At 45.7% G+C, this 13844-nt stretch overlaps 1 protein-coding gene across 8 annotated transcripts in view; it reads left to right on the forward strand.

Moving 5' to 3' along the window:
- PKMYT1 (protein kinase, membrane associated tyrosine/threonine 1) overlaps positions 1-13844 on the forward strand; it is a 105883-nt gene that overhangs the window by 66721 nt on the left and 25318 nt on the right. For all 8 annotated transcript variants that reach the window (XM_033946892.1, XM_033946893.1, XM_033946890.1 and 5 more), the window contains exons 4-5: positions 5903-6009; positions 12074-12246. In XM_033946892.1, the coding sequence (XP_033802783.1) occupies positions 5903-6009; positions 12074-12246 (280 nt within the window). The remainder of the gene's footprint in view (positions 1-5902; positions 6010-12073; positions 12247-13844) is intronic.

Below are 13844 nucleotides of genomic sequence, written 5' to 3' on the forward strand. Positions count from 1 at the left end.
GCACAGAGAGAGAGAGGAAGACAGACATACAGAATGAAAGAGGGCATGGAGAGAGAGAGAGAGAAAGAAAGAAGGGGGCAGGGTGAAACAAAGAGAGAATTGAGGCACGGAGAGAGAGAGAAAGACAGACATACAGAAAGAAAGTGGGTATGGAGAGAGAAAAAGAAAGAAGGGGCATGGTGAAACAAAGAAAAAGTTTGGGAAGGGAATGAGGTCTGGAGGAGAGGAAGCATACAGGAGGCTGAAAGAAGGGAAGAAATATTGAATGCACAGTCAGAAGAATAAAGTGCAACCAGAGACTGATAAAATTACCAAAGGTAGGAAAAATGATTTTATTTTCAATTTAGTGATCAAAATGTGTCCGTTTTGAGAATTTATATATGCTGTCTATATTTTGCACTATGGCCCCCTTTTACTAAACCGCAATAGCGGTTTTTAGCGCAGGGAGCCTATGAGCGTCGAGAGCAGCGTGGGGCATTCAGCGCAGCTCTCTGCGCTAAAAACCACTATCCCAGTTTAGTAAAAAGGGAGGGGGTATATTTGTCTATTTTTGTATAGTTTTACTGAGGTGACATTGTATAAAGTCATCTGCCTTGACCTCTTTGAAAACCCGCGGAATATAAATGATAATTAACATTTTCTCTGCATACAGTGTGCTTTGTGTTTTTAAAATTTTATTGTTGGTAGATCATTTTGACTTGGCCACAAAGGTAAGGGAGGGGAGCTGCTGAAAGACATCTAGTAATCCTTGCAGGCTTGAATGTGCAGGGAATTATTTTTGTAAAATCATGTTTTGTTATGTGACTGGCATTATTTAGACTTTAATTTCTATGAATGAATAGAATGAAAATGATATAAAATTACTTGCTTGTTTTTATGTGCGTGCGCTGAAGGAAAGTGGAGAGAGAGTGGGCTGAGGATGCTGAAGGGAAATGGGGAAGAGAGAGTGGGGAGAAGACGCTGATTTATAAATTGACAATTGTACAGAATATTGTTTCTTTTTATACTTTAATATAATAAGTTCAATATAAAACAATTCAAGACTTGTGTGGATGGAATCAGGTGGTTTGTGGGGATGAGGACCGAGCTTACGGGGATTAGTCCAATAAAATGTATTTTTTTATTTCTCATTATTTGTTTTATTTTTATTTGTTAATTTGTAAAGTGGTGATTGTTATGTATCAGTTTTTTCAAATTTACATCTACTGTCTTTATATTTTGCACTGTATTAGAGGACATGTGTTACTGTTTTTGTGGTGTTGCATTGTATCCAGGGTCTGGTTTCTTGGCGGTTCAGTTTAACTTTTGTCTACATATTTCTATTTTTAGTTTGTGATTATTCCATATTGGGCGAGAGTGTATCTCTGTTCTGTGTGTATGAAAAGAACATAGTTTTCAGTTGTCATTGACTACAGGATCAATTGACTGTGCGGGATCTGGCTTGTTTAGTTTTACAATGTATGTGTTGGTGTTCTAGTGCTTACTGCAGTGTTTAAGATGCTGCCTTTTCCTAGGTACACTCTTATGCGATATGTGGATTGTTACTAAAAATCATATTTTTCATATAGTTGGGGAGGTGTCAAAAAATGATGGGCCCCGAGTGTCACATATGCTAGGTACGCCACTGCTCTGATGCTACATTGTGGGATGCACTAAAAGTGGTGGTTCGAGGGGAACTTATTAAATGGGAGGCTAGATACAAGTGCCAGCGAACCCAAAATTTCCTCCAGTTACGTGAACATTTGCTCCAACTGGAAACGGTTCACCAGGTTCAGAGGGATGCTCAGACACTGGCCCAATTGCAGTGGGTGGAAGATGAACTTTATCAGCTTCAAGTGGCGGAAACGGATCGAATGTGTGAACGTTTTCAAATTAACATCTATGAACACAGTAATAAGGCTAGTGCACAATTTGCTAGGTACATTCGGATCAAACAGACTCGGACCACTATAGTTCGGATGCAGGGTGCAGCAGGAGGAGTGCCGAAGGTTACAGACTCGGCGATTCAGCAGGAGTTCTTGAAATTTTATTCCCAGCTCTATGGTCCTCCTGGGCAGATGGATGAGGTGGCTCAAACTAGATTCCTGCTACTGCTCCTTGAGCTGTCAATCTCGAATCAAGAGTTCCTGCAGGAACCTATTAAGTTGTCCGAGGTTCTGGGGGTGATCAGGGTATTGAAAAATGGCAAATCCCCGGGGTTGGACAGGTACACTAGTCGATATTATAAACAATTTTCAGAACAATTGGGGCCCCTATTGGTCCGGGTAGCTAATGGAATCCCACAAGGGGGTAATCTACCGAAAACGATGGGTGAAGCTGGAGTGGCAATACTTTTGAAACCGGGGAGGGACCCCATTTATCCTAAATAATAATTCTATAGAGATTGTTCACAATCTAAAAATTTTGGGAGTTATAATCGATGATAAACTGATTTTCCATGAACATATTAATAATATAGTTAAATCTTGTTTCTACAAACTTCGACTAATAAGATCGATCACCAAATTTTTGGAACCTAAATCACGTAATATTCTGATCCATTCATTAGTCATAACAAAGATTGATTATTGTAATTCTTTATTACTTAACATCTCTCAAAAAGAAAAACGACGTCTTCAAATTATTCAAAACACCGCCATTAAATTGATTTATAATGCAAAGAAATTTGATCACGTTACGCCCCTATTTATCGATGCTCACTGGCTTCCTATAAGCCACCGTATTTTATACAAAGTATTGCTGCTTATATTTAAATGCTTAGTTTATAATGAGCCTCAGTTTATATCAAGAATGTTAATTCCTTACAATCCCATTCGCTCACTAAGATCATCCTCCCAAAATTTATTAGTCATACCCTCCCTTAAAACAATAGAAATAAGAAGAGCAGACATGTTTTCTGTCATGGGCCCACAATGGTGGAATTCTCTTCCACAATATATTACAATTGAAAGAGATTTGCATTCTTTTAAAAATCTTTGAAAACACACCTTTTTAAAGACGCTTTTAATTCTTAATATTATATATTCTTTTCTTAGCATTTTAATTTTTCATCCAAACCCTTTCCCTTATGTTTTTCCCGTATTTGTTTTCCTAACTAAAACAGATGTAATCTTTGCCCTTTCTTTCCCTCCATCTCAAGTTTGTCTTGTCTTAAACTTATGTTACTGAGTTTTAATTTTGTATTTCCATATTTTATGTTTTACTTATGTACATCGCTTTGTAAACAGATTTAGCGATAAATCAAATGTTAATAAACCTTGACCTTGAACTTATGGGTCCTATCATCCTATTTCATTGCTAAATTTGGATGCTAAGATTCTGGCTAAGGTTCTGGCCACGCGGTTGGGAAAGGTATTGCCTTGCTTGATCCATCAGGACCAAGCTGGGTTTATACAGCGTAGACAAGTGAGTGATAACATTAGGTGAACCCTTAATTTGCTATGGGAGACTGGATCCCGCCCTGAACAAACAGTCCTGATGGCTGTAGACACTGAAAAGGCCTTTGATCGGGTCTTGTGGGGGTTCCTTTGGGACGTGATGGGCCATATGGATTTGGGGGGGGGGGGGTACCTTTAAAGCATGGGTTCGAGCCCTGTATGACTTTCCACGGGCTTGCCTGCGGATTAATCAATCCTATACGGATTTTTTCTCCATCTACCGTGGGACTAGACAGGGCTGCTCGCTATCACCTTTGTTATTTGTTATGTCTATAGAACCTTTGGCTTTGGCTATTCGAAATCAACCCGACCTGGTTGGGTTCTTGCAGAATGGGGAGGAACATCGTGTAGTGCTTTTTGCAGAAGATATTTTATTATATGTAGGACAGCCTGAGGTCTATACCACATATATTACAGCTCTTTGAAACTTGTGGGAAAGTCTCGGGGATTAAGATAAATTTGGATAAGACAGAAATTTTGAATTTGACCCTGACGCCAATGGAGGTGGATGGGCTTAGGGGGCGTTTCCCTTCTAGATGGGCTGCCCATGGAATCAAGTACTTGGGCATTTATATCTCTAGGGATCTTTCTTGGCTGTATGAGGAGAATTACCTGCCTATTTATCGCCGCATAAGATCTGACCTAAAGCGTTGGAATGGCCTATGGCTGTCCTGGTGGGGCAGGATAGCCATTATGAAGATGAATGTGCTTCCCTGGTTGCTGTTCCTCTTTCAAACGCTGCCAGTGCCTCCAGGGGAGCTACGTGGGCTGGGGAAGGAGCTTCGCAGTTTCATCTGGCAGCGAAAACCTCCCAGGTTATCTCAATCTTTACTGTGGGCAGCTAAAGAAGTATGGCACTGTTCTTCAACTGCTGGTCCGCAGGAAATTTCTGCCGGTCCGCGCAGGGCCGGCAAGATTGCTGCTGCTGCTAAAGCCGACAGGAAGTCTTCTTTCCGACGTCAATTCTGACGTCGGAGAGAACATTCTGGGCCAGCCAATCGCTGCCTGGCTGGCCCAGAACGTTCTCTCCGACGTCGGAAAGAAGACTTCGTGTCAGCAAAGGAGGACTCCACCTTAGAGTCCTCAGTGTTATAGGCCAGTGCAGTAGTCCCACCCTAGATTCCTAGAACTGCTTTGTATGTTGCTGTCTGTCCAAAATGACGCACCTGTTGCACTAGAAAAAGAGATTAGGTTCTTACCTTGCTAATATATTTTCTAGTAGATAGGTGTGTCATTCTGGAGTCCCACACTGTCAGTTATCTCCTGTGCCTACCTACTATCTCAATTAGAGAGTTTGATTCTAAAATGAAATTTGAATGTCAATAAGACCTTTAGGGTATGAAGAATAATCTATTGCTATAACACGTTGGGGTAATGTTTGAGCTCCATAAATGTTTCTGTACAATATGATTACTTCAATGTTTTGATTGTCCTATGGCAATGTTTAACATGTTTGTTATAAATGCAGAACGAAAAACAAAAGAAAAAATCCAACACAATCTACAGTGAGGAAGTGTTGGACGCAATATTCCAGGTGGGGGCGCACCATGGCCTGCTACAGCAGCCATGATAACCTTCTCTGATCTGTTTGTGATCCCCTTCTTAATCATTCCTAGCATTCTGTTCGCCCTTTTTGCCACCTCACATTGCGGGGACGGTTTCATTGTCTACAAGTACTCCCAAGTCTCTTTCCTGGGGGCTCTCTCCGAGTACAGCACCGGACATCTTGTATTTGTGCATATGATTTTTGTTACCGCAAACAAACATGACTTCTGGTCAGCGATCACCCTCGTTTTACACAGGCTCATGTATGTTTGCGGTTTATTTTGATACCTTGTCAACTAGGAACTCCTGATGAAGTCGTGTTAACCGAAACACGGACCATGTCGGGTCCCTTGGTTTGTAAAAAGGTTGTAACATTAACCGCAATTAACAACTTATATAATAAACATAGCCTGCATCTTGTACGTTCGTCTGCAGTTTCCTTTGGTTTTGTTATAAATGCAGAGCAGAACAGAGTTATAGTTCGGGGAGCTTCCCCATACCCCTCCTTCACATGTGTTTCTATATGAGGCCGTTGCCTGCTTTGGTACAAACTAAAAGAGGCAGCAGAGTCTTCTAGTGAAGGAGGAAGGATTCAAAAGCTGAAGTAGATTCCTTCTGCATGGTTTGCGAGCATGAGGATATTACCTGTCCATCCATAATGACACACCTATCTACTAGAAAAGACTGTAGTCCATCCTATTTACCCTTTTTGTATTAGAACTTATATGATTTGTATGTAATGTCATATTTTGTCCACCCTTTTTATATTTTTTATGCATTGGAAAATTGTTATACGCATTGAAATATATGATACTGCGTGGATAACAAATCTTATTAAACTTGAAACTTGATATTAGCAAAGTAAGAATCTAATCTCTTTTTATAGGTAAGCAACTTTGTTTTCTCTGTCATTCATATAGCCTGGGGATGAGTATCCTAGAAATCGCCTGTAACATGGAATTGCCAAAGGGTGGAGAAGGTTGGCAGCAGCTCCGTCAAGGGTATCTGCCACCTGAATTCACTGCCAGTAAGAAACCCATCTATCCTTTGCCTAGGCTTGTGGTATTTTTGAGATACAATGTTGGTGTGAAGTAGTTTTATCGCTTAGATAATTTTTGAGTTTTTGATTTACTTTATACAATCTTGTGATAAATAGGGTACTATACAGTATGTTCATTTTTTATCCCAGGACAAGCAGGCAGCATATTCTTGACTGATGGGTGACGGCACAGACGGAGCCCCGGTACGGACAATTTTAGAGTGATTGCACTCTAAGAACTTAGAAAGTTCTAGCTAGGCCGCACCGCGCGTGCGCAAGTGCCTTCCCGCCCGACGAAGGCGCGCGGTCCCCAGTTTCTTAGTTTCCGCGGAGCTAAGAAGACGCGTGTTTCCAACGGCTGTTGGATACTCTTTTTTCGCCTTCCCGCTCGCGTATTTTTTCTCGTGAATTTTTTCACGTTTTATTATTTTCTTTAAAAAAAAAAGTCTATTTCTTTTTACTTTTTTCGGTCGGCCCTGGCAGGGCCTGTTGGTACCATCGAAGCCTTGGGCTTCGATTTTGCTACGGCCGTTTTTCCCTTCATGCCCCCTTCACCGGGTTTTAAAAAGTGTCAGCGGTGTGCACGCCCTAGTTCTTTATCCGACCCGCACAAGTGGTGCCTTCAGTGTTTGGGTCCGGACCATAGAGCAGAAACGTGCACCCGCTGTAGTTCTCTTCAAAAGAGAACTTTGAAGAATCGACAAATTCAACAGCGGATTCTTTTCGGTGCCGCTATGGAAGTCCCACCGGCATCGACTCCGGCAACTTCCTCTAAATCAACACCGGTGGTTTCGACACCACAAGATTTATCGTCGGTGTCGCACCCTGTAGGTAAGCCGGCTAAGAAGCCATCCCCTACTGTTCTTGGCCCGCCAGTTGAACAAGCAGTGAGCCAAGTCCTGCAGACTGCGCGCCGGCCCCACAAACGCTCCGCTCCCATAGAAGTCACTGCCTCTTCATCGGCATCGACTTCGCCTGAGCGTCGAGCTACACCGCAGGTACTGAGCAAGAAAAAAGCGGTACCGGTGCCATCGGGACCGTCTCTGGATGAGCGTATAGCATCCATCCTTCAGGTCCAGCTTAAGGAGCAATTACAACACCTGCTCCCGGCTCTGCTAACTCCGAACAACTCCGGCAACTTCCTCTAAATCAACACCGGTGGTTTCGACACCACAAGATTTATCGTCGGTGTCGCACCCTGTAGGTAAGCCGGCTAAGAAGCCATCCCCTACTGTTCTTGGCCCGCCAGTCGAACAAGCAGTGAGCCAAGTCCTGCAGACTGCGCGCCGGCCCCGCAAACGCTCCGCTCCCATAGAAGTCACTGCCTCTTCATCGGCATCGACTTCGCCTGAGCGTCGAGCTGCACCGCAGGTACTGAGCAAGAAAAAAGCGGTACCGGTGCCATCAGGACTGTCTCTTGATGAGCGTATAGCATCCATCCTTCAGGTCCAGCTTAAGGAGCAATTACAACACCTGCTCCCGGCTCTGCTAACTCCGAACCTTCCGGTGTCGGTTCCCACTGAGCCTGCGGTACCGATCGTCGACCAGCCTATGTTGTCGGTATCGACGTTATCGGCACCGCTTAAATCTGCCTCTTCCATCTCTATGCCTATTTTATCGGCAGAGCCAAAGTCTCTTCGACATACGGCTCACTCGGCCTCTGATCCGGTACCGCTCTCTGACACCCGTCCCGCTTTACAGTCACCGGGTACGGTGTCGATGCGTTCAGGCAAATCGGTACGCAAAACCAGGCATACCGAATCCTCTACTCCTCTATCTCAGGGCCGTCTTCCATCGGTATGTGACCCTGATTTATGGGATGACTCCGATGATCCCCTCGGTACCGAGGAGGATTTTTCATCGGATGAGGTTGACCCATCGGTGCAGGATCCTACTAGTAAGCCAGAGCACATGGCCACTTTTCAAAAATATATTCCTGACCGCAAGCTTTCTGCTTTTCACCAATGCACTGCCAGTCTCTTGCAGCTCAGGAAGTTTATGGTCCGTTCCATCTATGACACTTTTGAACTGACATCCCGAGCTACTGCTATGTCTGTAGCGATGAGACGATTGGCATGGCTTCGCGTCTCAGACCTTGATGTGAACCACCAGGACCGCCTTGCCAATGCTCCCTGCCTGGGTGATGAGCTGTTTGGTGAATCTCTGGATACCACCACTCAGAAGCTTTCTGCCCATGAGACGAGGTGGGATACCTTATTGAAAAACAAAAAGAAACCCCCTCCTCCTCGCCCTTTTAGACAGCAGATGTCATATCAGAGGCGTTTTTCTGCTCGGCCAATTCAGCCTCATCCTCCTCAGCCTCGGAGGCAACAGCAACAGCAACAACAAGCTCGCCAACAACAGCCGCCTGCCATAAAGCCTGTTGCTCAGCCTAAACCGACTCAGCCCTTTTGACTCACTTCTCCAGGGCATTGCCAGTCTTCCTCCCTCATGTCCTCTTCCACAGCCCATAGGAGGTCGACTAAACATTTTTCTGACTCAATGGGCAGTAATCACCACCGACCAGTGGGTGCTCTCTATCATCGCCCACGGCTACTCCCTCAATTTTCAGACTCCTCCGCTGTTAGGCCTGCCAAAAGAGTCTGCTTCCAACAAGTCTCAGTCCCTCCTTCTCGCTCAAGAGGTTCAATCCCTCCTTCTTCTCAATGCCATCGAAGAAGTTCCTCAAGATCAGCGAGGTCAGGGATTTTATTCTAGGTACTTTCTAGTTCCCAAAAAGACCGGAGACCTCAGGCCTATATTAGATCTCAGAGATCTCAACAAATGTTTGGTCAAGGAGAAGTTCAAAATGCTCTCTCTTGCCACCCTCTACCCTCTTCTCACTCAGGGTGACTGACTATGCTCCCTCGATCTAAAAGAGGCTTACACACATATTCCTATCCATCTGACGTCCAGGCAATATCTACGCTTTCTCATCAATCAAAATCATTATCAGTACAAGGTGCTACCCTTCGGTCTGGCCTCCTCGCCCAGGGTATTCACCAAGTGTCTGATTGTGGTAGCAGCCTATCTCCGCTCTCACAATTTTCAAGTCTTCCCTTATTTGGACGACTGGCTGATCAAGGCTCATTCTCCTCAGGCGGTTCTGCTTGCCACCAACCAGACCATTCACTTCCTTCAACTGTTGGGTTTCTAAATCAATCTACCCAAGTCGCACCTCATTCCAACCCAGCGACTTCAATTCATTGGAGCCATTCTGGACACTGTTCTGATGAGGGCGTATCTTCCATCCAACTGCCTTTAGACCTTCCTTCATCTCTGTCGGCAGGTGTTTCAACAGATTACCATCTCTGCCAATCACATGATGGTGCTCTTGGGGCACATGGCTTCCACAGTACATGTCATCCCCTTCACACGTCTCCACCTGCGTACTCCTCAATGGACTCTAGCAACCCAGTGGTCACAAGCGACGGATCCTTGCTCACAACACATATCTGTGACCTCGTCTCTTCGACAGTCGCTTCTTTGGTGGTTGACATCTTCAAATCTATCCCAAGGTCTGCTGTTCCATCTACCTCCTCATCATTTTGTGACCACCACAGACGCATCCCCTTATGCCTGGGGAGCTCACTTGAACAAATTCCAAACTCAGGGGTTTTGGACTGCCCAGAAAAAGAAACACCACATCAATTTCCTGGAACTCCGAGCAATGTTTTATGCCCTCAAGGCATTTCAACATCTTCTCTTTCCTCAAGTACTACTCATTTGCACAAACAATCAAGTTGCAATGTACTACATCAACAAACAGGGAGGGACGGGCTCTCGCCTGTTGTGTCAGGAAGCCCAACGGATTTGGTCTTGGGCGACAGCTCGTCATTTATTCCTGAAGGCTGTCTACATTCAAGGGGAGCAGAATTCCTTGGCAGACAATCTCAGCAGAATTCTCCAACCTCACGAATAGACTCTCGACCCCTTGACTCTCCAGTCCATTTTCGCTCAATGGGGCACTCCTCAAGTGGACCTTTTTGCAGCTCCTCGCAATCATCAGCTGCCCCTGTTTTGCTCCAGACTCTACTCTCCTCACCGTCTGGCACCCGATGCATTTCTCCTGGATTGGACCAATCTCTTCCTATATGCATTTCCTCCTCTACCGCTCATGCTGCGGACATTGTTCAAGCTCAGGAGGGAACAAGTCACCATGATTCTCATCGCTCCACGGTGGCCCAGGCAACATTGGTTCTCCCTTCTACTTCAACTCAGTTCCAGGGAACCCATACTTCTTCCACTGTTTCCTTCTCTGCTTACTCAGCATCAGCAGACCCTACTGCATCCCAACTTACAGTCTCTGCACCTGACAGCTTGGTATCTCTCGGGCTGACTTCGGCTCACTCACTCCTTTCTCAGCCTGTCCGTTCTATCATTGATGCTTCCAGGAAACCGGCCACGCTTCAGTGTTATCAACAGAAGTGGTCTCGGTTTTCTTCCTGGTGCCTCTTACATCACCATAATCCCATATCTCTAGCAGTGGGACTGGTGTTGGACTATCTTCTTTCCTTGTCTGACTCTGGTCTCAAATCTACTTCTATCAGAGTTCATCTTAGTGCCATTGCTGCCTTTCATGAGCCAATTCATGGAAAACCCCTCTCGGCTCATCCTTTGGTTTCTAGGTTCATGAGGGGCCTTTTCAATGTGAAACCACCTCTCAAGCCCCCTCCTGTGGTCTGGGATCTCAATGTGGTTCTTTCCGCTTTAATGAAGCCTCCTTTTGAACCTTTGGCCACAGCACATTTCAGATTTCTTACTTGGAAAGTGGTCTTCCTTATAGCTCTCACTTCTGCCAGGAGGGTCAGTGAGTTGCATGCACTAGTGGCCGATCCACCTTTCACTGATTTTCACCATGATAAGGTGGTTCTCCGTACACATCCAAAGTTTCTCCCTAAGGTTGTGTCTGACTTTCATTTTAATCAGTCCATTGTCCTACCTGTATTTTTTCCAAAGCCTCATTCTCATCCAGGTGAACAGGCTTTGCATACCTTGGACTGTAAACGTGCTTTGGCTTACTATCTTGAACGCACTAAACCTCACAGATCATCTCCTCAACTGTTTTTGTCCTTTGATTCTAACAAGTTGGGTCATCCTGTATCTAAACGCACTCTATCCAATTGGCTTGCTGCTTGCGTTTCATTCTGTTATGCTCAGTCGGGCCTGACACTGGAAGGTTCTGTCACGGGCCACAAAGTTAGAGCTATGGCAGCGTCTGTAGCTTTCCTCCGCTCCACTTCCATTGAGGAAATCTGCAAGGCTGCTACTTGGTCCTCAGTTCATACTTTTACATCTCACTATTGTCTGGATGCATTCTCCAGACGGGATGGACACTTCGGCCAACCTGTTTTGCAAAATTTGTTTTCCTAATGGCCAACCTACCCTCCATCCCTCTTTTTGTTAGCTTGGAGGTCACCCATCAGTCAAGAATATACTGCCTGCTTGTCCTGGGATAAAGCACAGTTACTTACCGTAACAGGTGTTATCCAGGGACAGCAGGCAGATATTCTTGCGTCCCACCCACCTCCCCGGGTTGGCTTCTTAGCTGGCTTATCCTAACTGGGGACCGCGCGCCTCTGTCGGGCGGGAGGGCACTCGCGCGTGCGCGGTGCGGCCTGCTAGAACTTTCCAAGTTCTTAGAGTGCAATCACTCTAAAATTGTCCGTACCGGGGCTCCGTAGGTGCCGTCACCCATCAGTCAAGAATATCTGCCTGCTGTCCCTGGATAACACCTGTTACGGTAAGTAACTGTGCTATCTAGTAGAATTACACTGTACAAAAGGTAATTTATATTTCTGATTTAACGTCAATAACTTGCATTAAAACTTCTCATGTTGTATGTTTGACATGCAGTTACATTTGCATGAGTCCAATACTGAGTTTCACAGGACTGAATTAAGGAGTATTCAGATGTGTTTCTTGGAGACTTGAGAGATTTTCTAGAAATGGATGACCCAATTTCATTGATATGTTGTGAAAAAATTGCTGATTTTATTACCTTTCCTTAACCTTATGTCCATTTTTTTCTGTCTTTGTTTTGCTGTTCAAGGCCTGTCCCCAGAGCTGCTGAGTGTCCTCACTGCGATGCTGGAACCTGATCACAAGAAGAGGGCAACTGTAGATAGCCTGCTGTCCTCCCCAGTCCTGCGCAGAGTAGCTATGTGGCGTAGCTTCATACTGAACAGCCAGGCAGGAATCAACAGGGCCCTCTCAGTCTGTCAGGTAAGGCTAGTCTCAGTTAGGGCACTGGTCTTTGACCTAAGGACTGCCGCGTGAGCAGACTGCTGGACACGATGGACCCAGCAGCGGCAATTTTTATTTTCTTATGTTCTTATGACCCTCATAGCTGGTGCCTACAGTGTTTGGGTCCCAAACACTGTGTTCAAACTTGTAAGCACTGCTCTTCCTTACAAAAACGTACCATCAAAAATCGTATTCTTCAACAAGAGAAACTCTTTGAAACATAGAAACATAGAAATAGACGGCAGATAAGGACCCACGGCCCATCTAGTCTGTCCACCTTAATGTCCCTCTCCTACCTTTGCCCTGTGAATAGATCCCATGTGCCGATCCCATTTGGCCTTAAAATCAGGCACGCTGCTGGCCTCAATCACCTGTAGTGGAAGACTATTCCAGCGATCAACCACTCTTTCAGTGAAAAAGAATTTCCTGGTGTCACCTCGTAGTTTCCCGCCCCTGATTTTCAACGGATGCCCTCTTGTTGTCGTGGGACCCTTGAAAAAGAAGATATCTTCCTCCGCCTCGATGCGGCCCGTAAGATACTTGAACGTCTCAATCATGTCCCCCCTCTCTCTGCGCTCCTCGAGCGAGTATAGCTGTAATTTGTCAAGCCATTTTTCGTATGGTAGATCCTTGAGTCCCGAGACCATCCGGGTGGCCATTCTTTGCACCGACTCCAGTCTCAGCACATCCTTGCGATAATGCGGCCTCCAGAATTGCACACAGTATTCCAGGTGGGGCCTCACCATGGATCTATACAATGGCATAATGACTTCCGCCTTACGACTGACGAAACCCCTTCGTATGCAGCCCATGATTTGTCTTGCCTTGGACGAAGCCTGCTCCACTTGATTGGCAGACTTCATGTCCTCACTGACGATTACCCCCAAGTCTCCATGTTGGTGTCAACATGGAGGGAGATGCACCGACGACACCATCTACATCGAAGTCACCGGCATCGAAGATTCGGCACCAACATCATCTCCGGTGTTGCAGCACATCGCGCCCTTGAGTAATCCGGCTAAGAAGCTATCCCCTTCCCCATCAGGGACGTAGGTCATGAAGGCATCGTGCCAATTCATTCTGACCAAGCGCAAATCCCTACGGCAACCAGTTCCATTATCGAGGGGTGCTTCATCATCAGAGTCATCCTCTCCGGAATGTGTTGCAGCACTTATGATACCGGCGACAAGACCCCACGTACCGGTGCTTACTTTGAGGCAGAAGCTCGATGGTTTGCTTCGAGAGGAGCTTGGGGACCAATTTCACTAGAGGCTCCTGACAGACTCTTCCAGTACCGATCCAGCCTGAGCTTCACACTGCCAGGAACCCCGGCACCATCGATGCTTCATCGGTGCGTCCCTGGGATTCGACACGTTGATCCAGCTCTGCCTCTCTGGCACTGAAGCATCAGTTTTCCAAGCATCATTCCCCATCTGCTCAACATCATATGTCCTCTTCCAGGCACTCTGACAGGAGCCCCATCAAGTCTGGGAAGGTGTCTCAAAAGAGAAAACATTCTGACACCCCGATACCGGAACAGCACCAGTCCAAGCACCATTCTCCTTCTCTGTTGCAGG

This window comes from Geotrypetes seraphini, chromosome 5 (genome assembly GCF_902459505.1).
Source record: "Geotrypetes seraphini chromosome 5, aGeoSer1.1, whole genome shotgun sequence".
Lineage (NCBI taxonomy): Eukaryota > Metazoa > Chordata > Amphibia > Gymnophiona > Dermophiidae > Geotrypetes > Geotrypetes seraphini.